The sequence below is a fragment of the Bombina bombina genome, chromosome 11, assembly GCF_027579735.1.
Source record: "Bombina bombina isolate aBomBom1 chromosome 11, aBomBom1.pri, whole genome shotgun sequence".
In the NCBI taxonomy this organism is placed as follows: Eukaryota; Metazoa; Chordata; class Amphibia; order Anura; family Bombinatoridae; genus Bombina; species Bombina bombina.
Window position 1 is genome coordinate 169568826 of NC_069509.1, and position 20319 is coordinate 169589144.

General features: G+C 38.3%; 1 protein-coding gene across 1 annotated transcript in view; it reads left to right on the forward strand.

Moving 5' to 3' along the window:
* The window catches only part of SDR42E2 (short chain dehydrogenase/reductase family 42E, member 2), a 59023-nt gene extending 45339 nt beyond the window's left edge, over positions 1-13684 (forward strand). Inside the window, exons 9-11 of the mRNA XM_053694259.1 lie at positions 841-904; positions 8385-8458; positions 13326-13684. Of these exons, the coding sequence (XP_053550234.1) occupies positions 841-904; positions 8385-8458; positions 13326-13526 (339 nt within the window). The 3' untranslated portion in view covers positions 13527-13684. The remainder of the gene's footprint in view (positions 1-840; positions 905-8384; positions 8459-13325) is intronic.
* The last annotated feature ends 6635 nt before the right edge of the window (positions 13685-20319 follow it).

The window sequence follows — 20319 nt, forward strand, 5'->3', positions numbered from 1 at the left end:
TATTATATTACTGACCAGCTGTATAATGTACAGTATGAGCACTGATCATGATAATGTTATATTATATTACTGACTAGCTATATAGTATACTGTATGAGCACTTATAATGATACTTTTATATTATATTACTGACCAGCTATACCGTGTACTGTATGAGCACTGATAATGATACTGTTATATTATATTACTGACCAGCTATACCGTGTACTGTATGAGCACTAATAATGATACTGTTATATTATATTACTAACCAGCTATATAATGTACTGTATGAGCACTGATAATGATAATGTTATATTATATTACTGACCAGCTGTATAATGTACAGTATGAGCACTGATCATGATAATGTTATATTATATTACTGACTAGCTATATAGTATACTGTATGAGCACTTATAATGATACTTTTATATTATATTACTGACCAGCTATACCGTGTACTGTATGAGCACTGATAATGATACTGTTATATTATATTACTGACCAGCTATACCGTGTACTGTATGAGCACTAATAATGATACTGTTATATTATATTACTGATCAGCTATATAATGTACTGTATGAGCACTGATAATGATACTGTTATATTATATTACTAACCAGCTATATAATGTACTGTATGAGCACTGATAATGATAATGTTATATTATATTACTGACCTGCTATATAATGTACTGTATGAGCACTGATAATGATACTGTTATATTATATCACTGACCAGCTATATCATGTACTGTATGTGCACTGATAATGATACTGTTATATTATATTACTGACCAGCTATATAATGTACTGTATGAGCACTGACAATGACACTGTTATATTATATTTGCAGTTTGAAAAGCTCGGTTACAGTGATCCATGGATTCATATCCCCTACTCTCTGGTTTATGGTGCAGGTACAGATAATTCATAACCTAGTTCTGAACAAATGACCATAACCAACAATATAAATGTCTATATCAAGAGGTTTCCACAATTTGAGCTTGAGTATATGTGAGTTTGTTGCTTGTATGTATATATATATATATATATATATATATATATACTGTATATGAGCTTGCTGGCTTGTGTATATGTGAGCTTGCTGGTTTGTGTATATGTGAGCTTGCTGGTTTGTGTATATATGAGCCTGCTGACTTGTGTATATATGAGCTTGCTGGCTTGTGTATATGTGAACTTTTTGCTTGTATGTATATATATACTGTATATGAGCTTGCTGGTTTGTGTATATATGAGCTTGCTGGTTTGTGTATATATGAGCCTGCTGACTTTTGTATATATAAGCCTGCTGACTTGTGTGTATATATGAGCTTGCTGGCTTGTGTATATGTGAGCTTGTTGACTTGTGTATATATGAGCTTGCTGATTTATGTATATGTGAGCTTGCTAGCTAGTGTATATGTGAGATTGCTGGCTTGTGTATATGTGAGCTTGTTGACTTGTGTATATGTGAGCTTGCTGACTTGTGTATATGTGAGCTTGCTGACTTGTGTATATATGAGCTTGCTAGCTAGTGTATATGTGAGCTTGCTGGCTTGTGTATATGTGAGCTTGCTGACTTGTGTATATGTGAGCTTGCTGACTTGTGTATATATGAGCTTGCTGACTTGTGTATATGTGAGCATGCTGACTTATGTATATGTGAGCTTGCTGACTTATTTATATGAGAGCTTGCTTGCTTGTGTATATGTGTTCTTGCTGTCTTGTGTCTATTTGAGCTTGCTAGCTTCTGTATCTGATCTTGTTGCTTGAGTATATGTGATTTTGCTGATGTTTGTGTATATGTGATCTTGCTTATGCTTGTGTATATGTGAGCTTCCTAGCTTGTATATATGTGAGCTCGCTCGCTCGCTTTTGTATATGTGAGCTTGCTAGCGTGTTTATCTAAGTTTGCTGGCTTGTATATATGTGAGCTTTCTAGCTTGTGTATATGTGAGCCTGCTGGAATTGTATATGTGAGCTTGCTGGCTTGTGTATATTTGAGCTTACTGGCTTGTGTATATGTGAACTTGCTGGTTTGTGTATATGTGAGCTTACTGGCTTGTGTATATGTGAGTTTGCTGGCTTGTGTATATGTGAACCTGCTGGCTTGTGTATATGTGAACTTGCTGGCTTGTGTATATGTGAGCTTGCTGGCTTGTGTATATGTGACCTTGCTGGCTTTTTTATATGTGAACTTGCTGGCTTGTGTATGTGTGAGCTTGCTGGCTTGTGTAAATGTAAACCTGCTGGCTTGTGTATATGTGAACTTGCTGGCTTGTGTATATGTGAGCTTGCTGGCTTGTGTATATGTGACCTTGCTGGCTTTTTTATATGTGAACTTGCTGGCTTGTGTATGTGTGAGCTTGCTGGCTTGTGTATATGTGACCTTGCTGGCTTGTGTATATGTGAACTTGCTGGCTTGTGTATATGTGAGCTTGCTGGCTTTTGTATATGTGAGTTTGCTGGTTTGTGAATATGTGAGCCTACTGGCTTGTGTATATGTGAGCTTACTGGCTTGTGTATATGTGAGCCTGTTGGCTTGTGTATATGTAAACTTGCTGGCTTTTGTATATGTGAGCTTGCTGGCTTGTGAATATGTGAGCTTGCTGGCTTGTGTATATGTGAGCTTGCTAGCTAGTGTATATGTGAGCTTGCTGGCTTTTGTATATGTGAGTTTGCTGGCTTGTGAATATGTGAGCCTACTGGCTTGTGTATATGTGAGCTTACTGGCTTGTGTATATGTGAGCCTGTTGGCTTGTGTATATGTAAACTTGCTGGCTTTTGTATATGTGAGTTTGCTGGCTTTTGTATATGTGAGTTTGCTGGCTTGTGTATATGTGAGCTTGCTAGCTAGTGTATATGTGAGCTTGCTGGCTTGTGTATATGTGAGTTTGCTGGCTTGTGAATATGTGAGCCTGCTGGCTTGTGTTTATGTGAGTTTGCTAGCTTGTGAATATGTGAGCTTGCTGGCTTGTGTATATATGAGCTTGCTGGCTTGTGAATATGTGAGCCTGCTGGCTTGTGTATATGTGAGTTGCTGGCTTTTGTATATGTGAGCTTGCTGGCTTTTGTGTATGTGAGCTTGCTGGCTTGTGAATATGTGAGCCTGCTGGCTTGTGTATATGTGAGCTTGCTAGCTAGTGTATATGTGAGCTTGCTGGCTTTTGTGTATGTGAGCTTGCTGGCTTGTGAATATGTGAGCCTGCTGGCTTGTGTATATGTGAGCTTGCTGGCTTATGTATATGAGAGCTTGCTTGCTTGTGTATATGTGTTCTGTTGTTGCTGTCTTGTGTCTATTTGAGCTTGCTAGCTTCTGTATCTGTGGTCTTGTTGCTTGAGTATATGTGATTTTGCTGATGTTTGTATATATGTGATCTTGCTTATGCTTGTGTATATGTGAGCTTTCTAGCTTGTATATATGTGAGCTCGCTCACTCGCTTTTGTATATGTGAGCTTGCTAGCGTGTTTATCTAAGTTTGCTGGCTTGTGTATATGTGAGCTGATGTTTGTGTATATGTGATGTTGCTTATGCTTGTGTATATGTGAGCTTTCTAGCTTGTATATATGTGAGCTCGCTCGCTTTTGTATATGTGAGCTTGCTAGCGTGTTTATCTAAGTTTGCTGGCTTGTGTATATGTGAGCTTTCTAGCTTGTGTATATGTGAGCCTGCTGGAATTGTATATGTGAGCTTGCTGGCTTGTGTATATTTGAGCTTACTGGCTTGTGTATATGTGAACTTGCTGGTTTGTGTATATGTGAGCTTACTGGCTTGTGTATATGTGAGTTTGCTGGCTTGTGTATATGTGAACTTGCTGGCTTGTGTATATGTGAACTTGCTGGCTTGTGTATATGTGAGCTTGCTGGCTTGTGTATATGTGAGTTTGCTAGCTTGTGAAATATGTGAGCCTGCTGGCTTGTGTTTATGTGAGTTTGCTAGCTTGTGAATATGTGAGCTTGTTGGCTTGTGTATATATGAGCTTGCTGGCTTGTGAATATGTGAGCCTGCTGGCTTGTGTATAAGTGAGTTGCTGGCTTGTGTATATGTGAACTTGCTGGCTTGTGTATATGTGAGCTTGCTAGCTAGTGTATGTGAGCTTGCTGGCTTGTGAATATGTGAGCCTGCTGGCTTGTGTATATGTGAGCTTGCTGGCTTATGTATATGAGAGCTTGCTTGCTTGTGTATATGTGTTCTTGCTGTCTTGTGTCTATTTGAGCTTGCTAGCTTCTGTATCTGTGATCTTGTTGCTTGAGTATATCTGATTTTGCTGATGTTTGTATATATGTGATCTTGCTTATGCTTGTGTATATGTGAGCTTTCTAGCTTGTATATATGTGAGCTCGCTCGCTTTTGTATATGTGAGCTTGCTAGCGTGTTTATCTAAGTTTGCTGGCTTGTGTATATGTGAGCTGATGTTTGTATATATGTGATCTTGCTTATGCTTGTGTATATGTGAGCTTTCTAGCTTGTATATATGTGTGCTTGCTCGCTTTTGTATATGTGAGCTTGCTAGCGTTTTATCTAAGTTTGCTGGCTTGTGTATATGTGAGCTTTCTAGATTGTGTATATGTGAGCCTGCTGGAATTGTATATGTGAGCTTGCTGGCTTGTGTATATTTGAGCTTACTGGCTTGTGTATATGTGAACCAGGGATAGGCAAGGTGTCCGTACACGGACACTGGTGTCCGTGACTAGCCCTTGCAGTGTCCGCCACAACCTTAGTATATCTTTTCTTTCTGATTAAATAATAGGAATAAAAAAAAAATATGTAGTGTGAATAAAGTTAGTAGTTTGTCAAGAGACTGCTGGCGATATTGGGTGATAAGTTATGGAATAAATAAAGCCTGAGTGAAATACTGGATGTGTATCTGCATATGTATAATAACAGAGCTCTATACAAAGACACAGTAGTGACACTGGCACATGCGTATAGCCAGATAAGGGCTGGTTATAGAGTCAGTGGTATCTGCATCAGTATAATAACACCCAGCGCTATATAATGACACAGTAGTGACACTGGCACATGGGTATAGCCAGAGGAGAGCTTGTTATAGAATCAGTGGTATCTGCATCAGCATAATAACACCCAGTATTATATAATGACACAGTAGTGACACTGGCAGCTGGGTATAGCCAGAGGAGGGCTGGTTATAGAATCAGTGGTATCTGCATCAGTATAATAACCCCCAGCACTATATGACACAGTAGTGACACTAGCACATGGGTATAGCCAGAGAAGGTCTGGTTATAAGATCAGTGGTATCTGCATCAGTATAATAACACCCAGCACTATATAATGACACAGTAGTGACACTGGCACATGGGTATAGCCAGAGGAGGACTGGTAATAGGATCAGTGGTATCTGCATCAGTATAATAACACCAAGCACTATATAATGACACAGTAGTGACACTGGCACATGGGTATAGCCAGAGGAGGGCTGGTTATAGAAGCAGTGGTATCTGTATCAGTATAATAACACCCAGCACTATATAATGACACAGTAGTGACACTGGCACATGGGTATAGCCAGAGGAGGACTGGTAATAGGATCAGTGGTATCTGCATCAGTATAATAACACCAAGCACTATATAATGACACAGTAGTGACACTGGCACATGGGTATAGCCAGAGGAGGGCTGGTTATAGGATCAGTGGTATCTGCATCAGTATAATAACACCCAGCACTATATAATGACACAGTAGTGACACTGGCACATGGGTATAGCCAGAGGAGGGCTGGTTATAGGGTCAGTGGTATCTGCATCAGTATAATAACACCAAGCACTATACAAAGACACAGAAGTGACACTGGCACATGGGTATAGCCAGATGAGGGCTGGTTATAGGACCAGTGGTATCTGCATCTGTATAATAACACCCAGCACTATATAATGACACAGTAGTGACACTGGCACATGGGTATAGCCAGAGGAAGGCTGGTTATAGGATCAGTGGTATCTGCATCAGTATAATAACACCCAGCACTATATAATGACACAGTAGTGACACTGGCTCATGGGTATAGCCAGAGGAGGGCTGGTTATAGGGTCAGTGGTATCTGCATCAGTATAATAACACCCAGCACTATATAATGACACAGTAGTGACACTGGCACATGCGTATGGTTATAGGGTCAGTGGTATCTGCATCAGTATAATAACACCCAGCACTATATAATGACACAGTAGTGACACTGGCTCATGGGTATAGCCAGACAAGGGCTGGTTATAGGGTCAGTGGTATCTGTATCAGTATAATAACACGAAGCACTATAAAATAATGTTTTTAATTTCAAATTTACCTTGGTGTCCTTCACTAAGGTCTGTACTTTGGAAAATGTCCACCACAGCCTTTGTCTTTTCCTATCCCTGATGTGAACTTGGTGGTTTGTGTATATGTGAGCTTACTGGCTTGTGTATATGTGAGTTTGCTGGCTTGTGTATATGTGAACCTGCTGGCTTGTGTATATGTGAACCTGCTGGCTTGTGTATATGTGAACCAGCTGGCTTGTGTATATGTGAACTTGCTGGCTTGTGTATATGTGAGCTTGCTGGCTTGTGTATATGTGAACTTGCTGGCTTGTGTATATGTGAGCTTGCTAGCTAGTGTATATGTGAGCTTGCTAGCTAGTGTATATGTGAGCTTGCTAGCTAGTGTATATGTGAGCTTGCTAGCTAGTGTATATGTGAGCTTGCTAGCTAGTGTATATGTGAGCTTGCTGGCTTTTGTATATGTGAGTTTGCTGGCTTGTGAATATGTGAGCCTACTGGCTTGTGTATATGTGAGCCTACTGGCTTGTGTATATGTGAGCTTACTGGCTTGTGTATATTTGAGCTTGCTGGCTTTTGTATATGTGAGTTTGCTGGCTTGTGTATATGTGAGCTTGCTGGCTTGTGTATATGTGAGCTTGCTGGCTTGTGTATATGTGAGTTTGCTGGCTTGTGAATATGTGAGCTTGCTGGCTTGTGTATATGTGAGCTTGCTAGCTAGTGTATATGTGAACTTGCTGGCTTGTGTATATGTGAGTTTGCTAGCTTGTGAAATATGTGAGCCTGCTGGCTTGTGTTTATGTGAGTTTGCTAGCTTGTGAATATGTGAGCTTGCTGGCTTGTGTATATATGAGCTTGCTGGCTTGTGAATATGTGAGCCTGCTGGCTTGTGTATAAGTGAGTTGCTGGCTTGTGTATATATGAGCTTGCTGGCTTGTGTATATATGAGCTTGCTGGCTTGTGAATATGTGAGCCTGCTGGCTTGTGTATAAGTGAGTTGCTGGCTTGTGTATATGTGAACTTGCTGGCTTGTGTATATGTGAGCTTGCTAGCTTGTGTATATATGAGCCTGCTGGCTTGTGAATATGTGAGCCTGCTGGCTTGTGTATAAGTGAGTTGCTGGCTTGTGTATATGTGAACTTGCTGGCTTGTGTATATGTGAACTTGCTGGCTTGTGTATATGTGAGCTTGCTGGCTTTTGTGTATGTGAGCTTGCTGGCTTGTGAATATGTGAGCCTGCTGGCTTGTGTATATGTGAGCTTGCTGGCTTGTGTATTTGTGAGCTTGCTGGCTTGTGTATTTGTGAGCTTGCTGGCTTGTCAATATGTGAGAGTGCTGGCCTTTAGAGATTTTGCTAAAGGATTGTGATGACCCGACTGGTAGAAAGAGACACTAATTACAAAATGACGTCATCTAATAAAAAAGATCATTTAAAGGGACATACAAGTAAAAAAAGAAAATGTTCTTATGTGTTAAAGGCACAGTAAGCACCATGTAAATACAAACCATACTGTTGTGTTGCTATAGAATAACATTGTATTTGCTGCAATTGTATTTCAATAGCCAAACTACACCACCTCTTGCTTTATTTGGATGAGCCAATCTGCAGACAGTAAAACTAGCTAGGGTCATATTGTTAGTATAAACTGCATTGTTTTGCATTTGTTGTCTGTTAAAACCAATTAGGGTAATATATGTAGCAGGGTTCGCCTTGATAAGTCTGCAGGTTGCTTTTTTCAGGTCTAGAATTAGAAAAGCCACAATTTTCAAAGCTAAATTACATGAAAAGGGAGCAAAATAAATAAAGTATATGGCAAATGTGTTTTACTACACAGAACTTTAACCATTATATTAAAATCTCAAGGTGTTAACTGTCCCTTTAAATTTAAATGTTCCTTAAATTTGCTCTATCTGAGCCATGAAAGTTTTTTATTTTGGCTTTCATGTTCCTTTAATTAGAATGTCCCTTAAAAATTTTGTTGAATGTAACCCGCTGTAAATGTTGTAAAGATGAGAACAACAATATTCCCTCTCACACTGCCAACAGCAATGTCATACATTGTTACCTACTGAGCTACACTAATCATTATTATTTATGTCTCTTGTGCTACTTATTTGTGCAGCTATCATCCTGGAATTCCTGCATCTTGCAATAAAACCATTTTTAGAAATCAATCCAATGCTTACAAGATACGAGGTAAATGTTTGTAGATAATAAATAAGTCAATTAGTCACTAGTGACTATTACTCATCTGTCTGTCTGTCTATCTGTCTGTCTATCTATTATCTATAGGTCTGTCTATCTATTAGCTGTCTTTCTGTATATCTATCTATATTACAGCTATCTATCTATCTTTCTATCTATCTATCTATCCGTCTGTCTATACAGCTGTCTATCTATCTATCTATCTATCTATCTATCTATCTCTCTGTTTGTCTATACAGTTATCTATCTGTCTGCCTGTCTATATGTCTGTCTGTCTGTATATATGTCTGTCTATCTATTATCTATAGGTCTGTCTATCTATTAGCTGTCTTTCTGTATATCTATCTATATTACAGCTATCTATCTATCTATCTATCCGTCTGTCTATACAGCTGTCTATCTATCTATCTATCTATCTATCTATCTATCTCTCTGTTTGTCTATACAGTTATCTATCTGTCTGCCTGTCTATATGTCTGTCTGTCTGTATATATGTCTATCTACAGTATCTATCTATTATCAATAGTCCTGTCTAACTATATTTTACCTGTCTATCTATCTGTCTATATATCTATTATCTATCTGTCTATCTATATTACAGCTACCTATCTGTCTGTCTATCTGTTTATATTACAGCTATCTATCTTTCTATTATCTATAGGTCTGTCTGTTTGTCTAAATAAAAAGAGAGAAGCACTCAACCTGGAAACGAACAATAGCATAATAGCTTGTTCTATGGCTAGTTACCACCCAAGAAGCAGCCTCTTTTTGCTCAACATGTGCCTTTCACAGAGAAAAACTTTCCTGAAGCATATCAGTCTGATCCTGACTTCACAGTACAGTCCAGCCCCGAAATACCAGGCAATTCTTCTCTGAACGAGAGAAACAGCAAAACCCCAGACGTACGTTTCGGCCTATTGTGGGCCTCTTCAGTGAGGTGCAGCCATATCCCTCTAGGCACACTGAGCAACGGGTCCACGTCTGGATTCCCGCATCACACTTAGGGAGACTTCCCAAAATGTCATAATTTGCATAAATAAAAAGAGAGAAGCGCTCAACCTGGAAACGAACAATAGCATAATAGCTTGTTCTATGGCTAGTTACCACCCAAGGGATTGCCTGGTATTTCGGGGCTGACTGTACTGTGAAGTCAGGATCAGACTGATATGCTTCAAGAAAGTTCTTCTCTGTGAAAGGCACATGTTGAGCAAAAAGAGGCTGCTTCTTGGGTAGTAACTAGCCATAGAACAAGCTAATTTGCTATTGTTCGTTCCCAGGTTGAGCGCTTCTCTCTTTTTAATTATGCAAATTATGACACTTAGGGAAGTCTCCCTATGTGTGATGCGGGAATCCAGACGTGGACCTGTTGCTCAGTGTGCCTAGAGGGATATGGCTGCACCTCACTGACGAGCCCCACAATAGGCCGAAACGTACGTCTGGGGTTTTGCTGTTTCTCTCGTTCAGAGAGGGATTGCCTGGTATTTCGGGGCTGGACTGTACTGTGAAGTCAGGATCAGACTGATATGCTTCAGGAAAGTTCTTCTCTGTGAAAGGCACATGTTGAGCAAAAAGAGGCTGCTTCTTGGGTGGTAACTAGCCATAGAACAAGCTATTATGCTATTGTTCATTCCCAGGTTGAGCGCTTCTCTCTTTTTAATTATGCAAATTATGACACTTAGGGAAGTCTCCCTATGTGTGATGCGGGAATCCAGACGTGGACCCGTTGCTCAGTGTGCCTAGAGGGATATGGCTGCACCTCACTGACGAGCCCCACAATAGGCCGAAACGTACGTCTGGGGTTTTGCTGTTTCTCTCGTTCAGAGAGGGATTGCCTGGTATTTCGGGGCTGGACTGTACTGTGAAGTCAGGATCAGACTGATATGCTTCAGGAAAGTTCTTCTCTGTGAAAGGCACATGTTGAGCAAAAAGAGGCTGCTTCTTGGGTGGTAACTAGCCATAGAACAAGCTATTATGCTATTGTTCGTTCCCAGGATGAGCGCTTCTCTCTTTTTAATTATGCTGTCTGTTTGTCTGTCTAACTATCTATGGTCTGTCTGTTTGTCTGTCTATCTATCTGTCTGTCTATCTATCTATATTACAGGTACAAATTCCAAAATCCAAAGTTATTCTGAAATCCAAACTTAATTTTTTTTTAAATAAAATTATCAAAAATGACTATTTCCCCCCCCCCCCCGTCACAATCGAAAATGCAAATAATAGTCTATATTTATTTAAAACAACAAATATTACCTTTCTGTTTACAGTACTGTACTATCTTTCTGTAATAAAAATTATATAAACTATCTTTAGGTTACATGAATGAGCTGTATAATGACATATAAATACTGCCTAAGTGACATAAGATATTGTTATTTACACTTGGTCTTGCCCCCCTTTTCTAGTACCAAGCAGTCTGGATAAAGGGTTTTCTACCTGTATACTATATTTATGTTACAGTGATAGAGACTAGTCATGAAATATAAAGCAATAAGTCATAGAAACGTTTGTCAGACAGTGACCTCTAGTGTACATTACCAAGAAGTGTAAGTTAAAGGGACATACCCAAAATTTCTATTATCGTCTATTATCAAATTTGCTTCATTCTCTTGGTATAATTTGTTGAAGGAGCAGTAATGGTTGCTAACTAAACACATGGGGTGAGCCAATGACAAGAGGCATTTATAGGCAGCCACCAATCAGCAGCTAGCATCCAGGTGCTTTGCTGCTCCTGAGCTCACACTAGATAAACCCTTCAAAAAAGGATAACAAGAGAAGGAAGCAAATTAAATAGAAATAAATTGGAAAGTTGGTTAAAATTATATGCTCTGTCTGAATCAATAATTATGATTCAGATGGAGCATACAATTTAAAAAAACTTACCAATTTACGTCTCTTTTCTAATTTGCTTTGTACTCTTGGTATCCTTTGTTGAAAAGCACACCTAGGTATGCTCAGGAGCTGCTGATTGGTGGCTGCACAAATATATACCTCCTATCATTGGCTTACCAATATGTTCATCTAGCTCCCAGTAGTCCATTGCTGCTCCTTCAATAAAGGATACCAAAAGAATGAAGCAAAACTGATAGTATAAATAAATTGGAAAGCTGTTTAAAATTGAATGCTCTATCTGAATCAAGAATGAAAATTTTGTGTTCCATGTCCCTTTAAAGGGACAGTAAAGTCACAAAAAATATTTAATGATTTAAATAGGGCATGTAATTTTAAACAACTTTCCAATTTACCTTTATTACCAATTTTGCTTTGTTCTCTTGGTGTTCTTAGTTGAAAGCTAAATCTAGGAAGTTCATATGCTAATTTCTTAGACCTTGAACACTGCCTCTAAACGGAAAGCATTTTGACAGTTTTTCACCAATAGAGGGCGTTAGTTCATGTGTTTCAAATAGATAACATTGAGCTCTGGCACATGAAGCTCCTAAGAGCAAGCACTGATTGGCTAATAATGCAAGTCTGTCAAAAGAACTGAAATAAAGGGGCAGTTTGCAGAGGCTTAGATATAAGGTAATCACAGAGGTAAAAAGTATATTATTATAACTGTGTTGGTTATGCAAAATTGGGGAATGGGTAATAAAGGGATTATCTACCTTTTTAAACAACAAAAATTCTGGTGTTTACTGTCCCTTTAAATAAACATCAGGGTCCATGTACTATGAAGTGGATGTTGCTTTGCCCTTGCATGGCTGCTTACCGCAGTGTAAGAAGCAGATTGCTGTGTGTCGTATGCTCTCTGACACCTCTAAATGTGGCCGAGATAAGTCACCCTGTACAGTTTATTCAGGTGATTGACAGGCCCTGCTCTTGTGTGATTGGTCACTTGTTGCACGAGGTATTGTCTAATAGTATATCTGGGCAGTGGGCATACAGTGTCCATTCACCACAACGGAAGCTTCTTTTTTACATTTATGACTGTCACAATTTTACAATTTGGCAGTTGCATATATAACACAGCAGAGGTTTCTCATATATATGCAGCAGGAAAAGAACTGACAATCAGTTTGACATGAGATGACAAACTTGACTATTTTTAATTTAAAGATATAATGACTTTACTTAGAATTAATTAATTCATTACAAGTGGAGCTCAAAATTATTAGCGCTATTGTGTGCTAACATTGTTTGAGGTAAATCAATAGTGATTTTATCCAAAAGTATAGGGCACGCTAAAAAATGTCAGCCCCATCAAGATTCTCTGTATAACATCTGCTTATAATACCAAGTTGTAAAAGAAGGTGCACCCTGCTGTTATAGATTGTGATCCAACTATAATCCAGCCCAGAGTTTATTTATTTGAAAAGCAGGAATGTAAAATTAGGAGCCGGACGATTTTTGGTTCAGAACCTGGGTAGTAGCGCTTACTGATTGGTGGCTAAATGTAGTCAATAATCAGCAAGCGCTACCCAGGTTCTGGCTACCCAGGTTCTGAACCAAAAATGGTCCGGCTCCAAAACTTACATTCCTGCTTTCTCACAATTTTTTTTTTTGTCTGTTTAATTATCCTTACCCAGAATCCCTAGCTGCAGTGAAAAAAACCAAGGGCTGCAGAGATCTGTTTTAAACCAGCTGACTTCACTTTACAATTTGCAATAAAAAAAAATTACTAAGTCACCAAACAAACCCAATCTCTTTAATTTTCAAGAGGGGTTTTGTACAGTTTTACAAATACAACTTTACCTACACACATCTTGATGGGGGGTAAAATTACATATTTCACCACTTTGTATGTGTTTGTTGTTGCTCCCTTCCTTTTTCAATGTGAATATTGTCAATGTTTAAAAGATACAAAATGATACAATGTCATGTACAGTGACTTATGTGACATATGTGGTGACCGCTTTTGCAGGTGATGAACGCAGGTGTGATGTACACATTCCGAATAGACAAGGCCAGGAAGGACCTTGGTTATAACCCAAAGAAGTTTTTCTTAGCCGACATTGTGAAGTTTTACGAACTGGAGCCATCAAAACCTCAGCACTTCTGGCAAATACTTTGCGTTGTTGGGTTCTGCATCTTTATTTATATATTCTTTGTTCTGTTTTTGTAGAAAGATCAAATGTCCAGATGTTTCCTTTAACCTTTTGCATCACAGAACTTGCACTGTCTAAGAGTTATGCGTACGTTAGTATTGAATAGTCACAAACATATTTACAGATGAATCATAAAGCTCAGGGAATCAATCTATAAACTATTAAAAAAAACAAAACACAGAACAGAAATAAAAGGCAACTGGGCATTCTTTGTACTGTTTACCTCTAGCAAAATAATTCATGTTTGTCTATCATGAAATGTTAAAGGGATACTGGACCCAAATTTTTTCTTTTATGATTCAGATAGAGCACTGTTTTTTTAAACCTGTTCTTGTGCCTCCCTAACAGGTCACATTTTGAGGATTACTGAACTGGAGCACAGGTGAAATAATCAGCTGATTAGTAACCATGGTTATTTTACCTGCTTTCATCCAATGGTAATCCTGAATACCTGGCCTGTTGGGGAGGTCTGAGGACAGGTTTGAAAACTTCAATTTTAAGCAACTTTCTAATTTACTCCTATTATCAATGTTTCTTCATTCTCTTGCTATCTTTATTTGAAAAAGCAAGAATGTAAAGCTAACAATTTTAGTTGAGAACCTGGGTAGTGCTTTCTGATTGGTGGCTAAATGCAGCCTGCTTTTTCAAATAAAGATACCAAGAGAACGAAGAAAAAGTTGCTTAAAATTGCTCCTCTATCTGAATCACGAAATACAAAATTTGGGTTCAGTATCCCTTTAACCCCTTAACGACCAACATCATACCCTGTACGACGTTGGTCGTTATGTCCTTAAGGACCAGCGACGTACCCTGTACGTTGCTGCACTCCTGGGATTCTCTCTGTCGTGATCTCGCTCAAAAGAGCGAGATCGCATTATTTCTGCATGGGGCACTGCAGAAATAGATGTGCAGAGTTGTTGATGCAGAGAGGGCCACTGTGTGGCCCTCTCTGCATCGGTCAGCGGTGGTGCTGATCGTTGGATCGGTGGGAGCAAGTTCAGGGTGGCGGGTGGGCGGCCCATCGCTGGCAAACTTCCGTCCAGCTGTGTGGAAACACTCGCCGGTGCGCGCAGGAGCGCATGCGATCTGCACATATGTGCATAAAAATGTAATGGGAGAGGGTGATGGGAGAGGGAGCGGGGAAGTAATGTTGGGAAAGAGATCTGGGAGGGGGGTAGGGTATTGAGTGGGGGGGGACAGCTACACTACAGAAAAAAATATATAGATAAAAAAATTGGGCACAATTTATTGAAAAGCCGGTACTGGCCAAAATGGCAGGAAATAGTGAGGGGGGGGAGGGTTAGAGAGCTCTTTGGGGGGAATCAGGGAGGTTGGGGGATACTACACAGCAGAATGTATTTTAAAAAAAAAAAAATTAAAAAAATAAAAAGCCTTTTATTTTAGTACTGGTAGACTGGCAGGGACAATTGTGGGGTGAGGGAAGAGAGCTGTTTGGGAGGGATCTGGGGGTGGGATGTGTCAGGTGGGAGGCTGATCTCTACACTAAAGCTAAAATTAACTCCACAAGCTCCCTACAAGCTCTGTATTTAACCCCTTCACTGCTGGGCATAATACACGTGTGGTGCATAGCGGCATTTAGCAGCCTTCTAATGACCAAAAAGCAATGCCAAAGCCATATATGTCTGCTATTTCTGAACAAAGGGGATCCCAGAGAAGCATTTACAACCATTTGTGCCATAATTGCACAAGCTGTTTGTAAATAATTTCAGTGAGAAACCTAAAGTTTGTGAAAAAGTTTGTGAAAAAATTAACAATTTTTTTTATTTGATCGCATTTGGCGGTGAAATGGTGGCGTGAAATATACCAAAATGGGCCTAGATCAATACTTTGGGTTGTCTACCTTACAGATATCAGTGTCCCAATGTAACTTTTGCTAATTTTGAAAATAGTTTGGAAATAGCAAAGTGCTACTTATATTTATTGCCCTATAACTTGCAAAAAAAGCAAAGAACATGTAAACATTGGATATTTCTAAACTCAGGACAAAATTTAGAAACTATTTAGCATGGGTGTTTTTTTGTGGTTGTAGATGTGCAACAGATTTTGGGGGTCAAAGTTAGAAAAAGTGTGTTTTTTTTCAATTTTTTTCATCATAGTTTATAACTTTTTTATAGTAAATTATAAGATATGATGAAATGATGGAATCTTTAGAAAGTCCGTTTAATGTTGAGAAAAACGATATATAATGTGTGTTGGTACAGTAAATGAGTAAGAGGAAAAGTATAGCTAAACACAAACACCGCAGAAATGTAAAAATAGCCCTGGTCCTTAAAGGACCAGTCAACACAGTAGATTTGCATAATCAACAAATGCAAGATAACAAGACAATGCAATAGCACTTAGTCTGAACTTCAAATGAGTAGTAGATTTTTTTCTGACAATTTTAAAAGTTATGTCTTTTTCCACTCCCCCTGTTCCATGTGACAGCCATCAGCCAATCACAAATGCATACACGTACCATGTGACAGCCATCAGCCAATCACAAATGCATACATGTACTATGTGACAGCCATCAGCCAATCACAAATGCATACAGTACCATGTGACAGACATCAGCCATTCAAAAATGCGTACACACTTATTCTTGTACATGCTCAGTAGGAGCTGTTGACTCAAAAAGTTTAAATATAAAAAGACTGCACATTTAGTTAATGGAAGTAAATTGGAAAGTTGTTTAAAATGGCTGCTCTATCTGAATCATGAAAGTTTAATTTTGATTGAGTGTCCCTTTAAGGGAAGGAAATTGAAAAATGGCCTTGTCCTTAAGTGGTTAATTATTTAGAGAGCTTCTATTGAGTCAGTCATATTAGCAATGGTCTAACAATGAATCAGTATCCTTTATCCAAAAAATAGTAGCTCATATATCAGATTTCTTTTATCAATACTTTTTGTGGATAGTTTTCTTAGGATCTGATCCACGTTCTGTCATTAAACCGTACAGGTACCACACGTGTGGTCTGATATTATATTTATATTGCGGTTTTCTTGCACATTGCCATTTTTATTCAGTTGATTTTAGCCACGACTAAGTATGAAACTGAATTACCCATGCACTGAATGAAAATACTGTTATTATCTGTTACTCATCTACTGTTTAAATAAATATTTAAATCATGTTTGTTTGTTTTTTAAAAAAATGTTTAATATTATAATCATATTATTTAATATAATGTGTTGTCTTCATATGCACATAAACACAGGGCTTAAAATGTTTCTCAAAATAGTAATATTGTATTAACGGGACACTGCGCTAAAAACATTTATATTATTCATATGGAAAAACAGAATTTACACATTAAAAAAAATCCTTGAAAGAAAATGCCAAGTAGAAGTGGCTTAAATTTAAACTAAATGTAACGATTACAGCAGCATTCATTGTGCAACTCCTTAATGTTCATTGGCTGCTACTTTCTATTAATGCTCATTGGCCGTTACTTACTTCCTGCCAAAGCTCATTGGCTGATAGGTATACACAGCAGTATACTTCATATACCATCTGTCTGATGTTTGTGTAGTGTTTATATGGAATTGTGTAATGTGTGTGCTGTCTTTGTATAGTGTGTGACTGTGTAATGTTATGTGTAATGTGTGTGTGCTGTCTTTGTATAGTGTGTGACTGTGTAATGTTATGTGTAATGTGTGTGTGCTGTCTTTGTATAGTGTGTGACTGTGTAATATTATGTGTAATGTTTGTGCTATCTTTGTATAGTGTGTGACTGTGTAATGTTATGTGTAATGTGTGTGCTGTCTTTGTATAGTGTGTGACTGTGTAATGTTACGTGTAATGTGTGTGTGCTGTCTTTGTATAGTGTGTGACTGTGTAATGTTATGTGTAATGTGTGTGCTGTCTTTGTATAGTGTGTGACTGTGTAATGTTATGTGTAATGTGTGTGCTGTCTTTGTATAGTGTGTGACTGTGTAATGTTATGTGTAATGTTTGTGTGCTGTCTTTGTATAGTGTGTGACTGTGTAATGTTATGTGTAATGTGTGTGCTGTCTTTGTATAGTGTGTGACTGTGTAATGTTACGTGTAATGTGTGTGTGCTGTCTTTGTATAGTGTGTGACTGTGTAATGTTATGTGTAATGTGTGTGCTGCCTTTGTATAGTGTGTGACTGTGTAATGTTATGTGTAATGTGTGTGCTGCCTTTGTATAGTGTGTGACTGTGTAATGTTATGTGTAATGTGTGTTCTGCCTTTGTATAGTGTGTTACTGTGTAATGTTATGTGTAATGTGTGTGCAGCCTTTGTATAGTGTGTGACTGTGTAATGTTATGTGTAATGTGTGTGCTGCCTTTGTATAGTGTGTGACTGTGTAATGTTATGTGTAATGTGTGTTCTGCCTTTGTATAGTGTGTAACTGTGTAATGTTATGTGTAATGTGTGTGCTGCCTTTGTATAGTGTGTGACTGTGTAATGTTATGTGTAATGTGTGTGCTGCCTTTGTATAGTGTGTTACTGTGTAATGTTATGTGTAATGTGTGTGCAGCCTTTGTATAGTGTGTGACTGTGTAATGTTATGTGTAATGTGTGTGCTGTCTTTGTATAGTGTGTGACTGTGTAATGTTATGTGTAATGTGTGTGCTGTCTTTGTATAGTGTGTGACTGTGTAATGTTATGTGTAATGTGTGTGCTGCCTTTGTATAGTGTGTGACTGTGTAATGTTATGTGTAATGTGTGTTCTGCCTTTGTATAGTGTGTGACTGTGTAATGTTATGTGTAATGTGTGTGCTGCCTTTGTATAGTGTGTGACTGTGTAATGTTATGTGTAATGTGTGTGCTGCCTTTGTATAGTGTGTGACTGTGTAATGTTATGTGTAATGTGTGTGCTGTCTTTGTATAGTGTGTGACTGTGTAATGTTACGTGTAATGTGTGTGTGCTGTCTTTGTATAGTGTGTGACTGTGTAATGTTATGTGTAATGTGTGTGCTGCCTTTGTATAGTGTGTGACTGTGTAATGTTATGTGTAATGTGTGTTCTGCCTTTGTATAGTGTGTGACTGTGTAATGTGATGTGTAATGTGTGTGCTGCCTTTGTATAGTGTGTGACTGTGTAATGTTATGTGTAATGTGTGTGCTGCCTTTGTATAGTGTGTGACTGTGTAATGTTATGTGTAATGTGTGTGCTGCCTTTTGTATAGTGTGTGATTGTGTAATGTTATGTGTAATGTGTGTGCTGCCTTTGTATAGTGTGTGACTGTGTAATGTTATGTGTAATGTGTGTGCTGCCTTTGTATAGTGTGTGACTGTGTAATGTTATGTGTAATATGTGTGCTGTCTTTGTATAGTGTGTGACTGTGTAATGTTATGTGTAATGTGTGTGCTGCCTTTGTATAGTGTGTGACTGTGTAATGTTATGTGTAATGTGTGTGCTGTCTTTGTATATTGTGTGACTGTGTAATGTTATGTGTAATGTGTGTGGTGTCTTTGTATATTGTGTGACTGTGTAATGTTATGTGTAATGTGTGTGCTGTCTTTGTATATTGTGTGACTGTGTAATGTTATGTGTAATGTGTGTGCTGCCTTTGTATAGTGTGTGACTGTGTAATGTTATGTGTAATGTGTGTGCTGTCTTTGTATATTGTGTGACTGTGTAATGTTATGTGTAATGTTTGTGCTATCTTTGTATAGTGACCTTGTAATGTTACGTGTAATGTGTGTGTGCTGTCTTTGTATAGTGTGTGACTGTGTAATGTTATGTGTAATGTGTGTGCCTTCTTTGTATAGTGACCTTGTAATGTTATGTGTAATGTGTGTGCTGTCGTTGTATATTGTGGGACTGTGTAATGTTATGTGTAATGTGTGTGCTGTCGTTGTATATTGTGGGACTGTGTAATGTAATGTGTGTGCTGTCTTTGTATAGTGTGTGATGTTATGTGTAATGTGTGTTCTGCCTTTGTATAGTGTGTGACTGTGTAATGTTATGTGTAATGTGTGTGTGCTGTCATTGTATAGTGTTTGACTGTGTAATGTTATGTGTAATGTGTTATGTCACTATACACATAACATTACACAGTCACACACTATATAAAGACAGCACACACACATGTTATGTGTATAGTGACCTTGTAATGTTATGTGTAATGTGTGTGCTGTCTTTGTATAGTGTGTGACTGTGTAATGTTATGTGTAATGTTTGTGCTGTCTTTGTATAGTGACCTTGTAATGTTATGTGTAATGTGTGTGTGCTGTCTTTGTATAGTGTGTGACTGTGTAATGTTATGTGTAATGTGTGTGCCTTCTTTGTATAGTGACCTTGTAATGTTATGTGTAATGTGTGTGCTGTCTTTGTATATTGTGGGACTGTGTAATGTAATGTGTGTGCTGTCTTTGTATAGTGTGTGACTGTGTAATGTTATGTGTAATGTGTGTGCTGTCTTTGTACAGTGTGTGACTGCGTAATGTTATGTGTAATGTGTGTGCTGTCTTTGTATAGTGACTTTGTAATGTTATGTGTAATGTGTGTGTGTGTGCTGTCTTTGTATAGTGTGTGACTGTATAATGTTATGTGTAATGTGTGTGCCGTCTTTGTATAGTGACCTTGTAATGTGTGTGCTGTCTTTGTATAGTGACCTTGTAATGTTATGTGTAATGTGTGTGCTGTCTTTGTATATTGTGGGACTGTGTAATGTAATGTGTGTGCTGTCTTTGTATAGTGTGTGACTGTGTAATGTTATGTGTAATGTGTGTGCTGTCTTTGTATAGTGTGTGACTGTGTAATGTTATGTGTAATGTGTGTGTGCTGTCTTTGTATAGTGTGTGACTGTGTAATGTTATGTGTAATGTGTGTG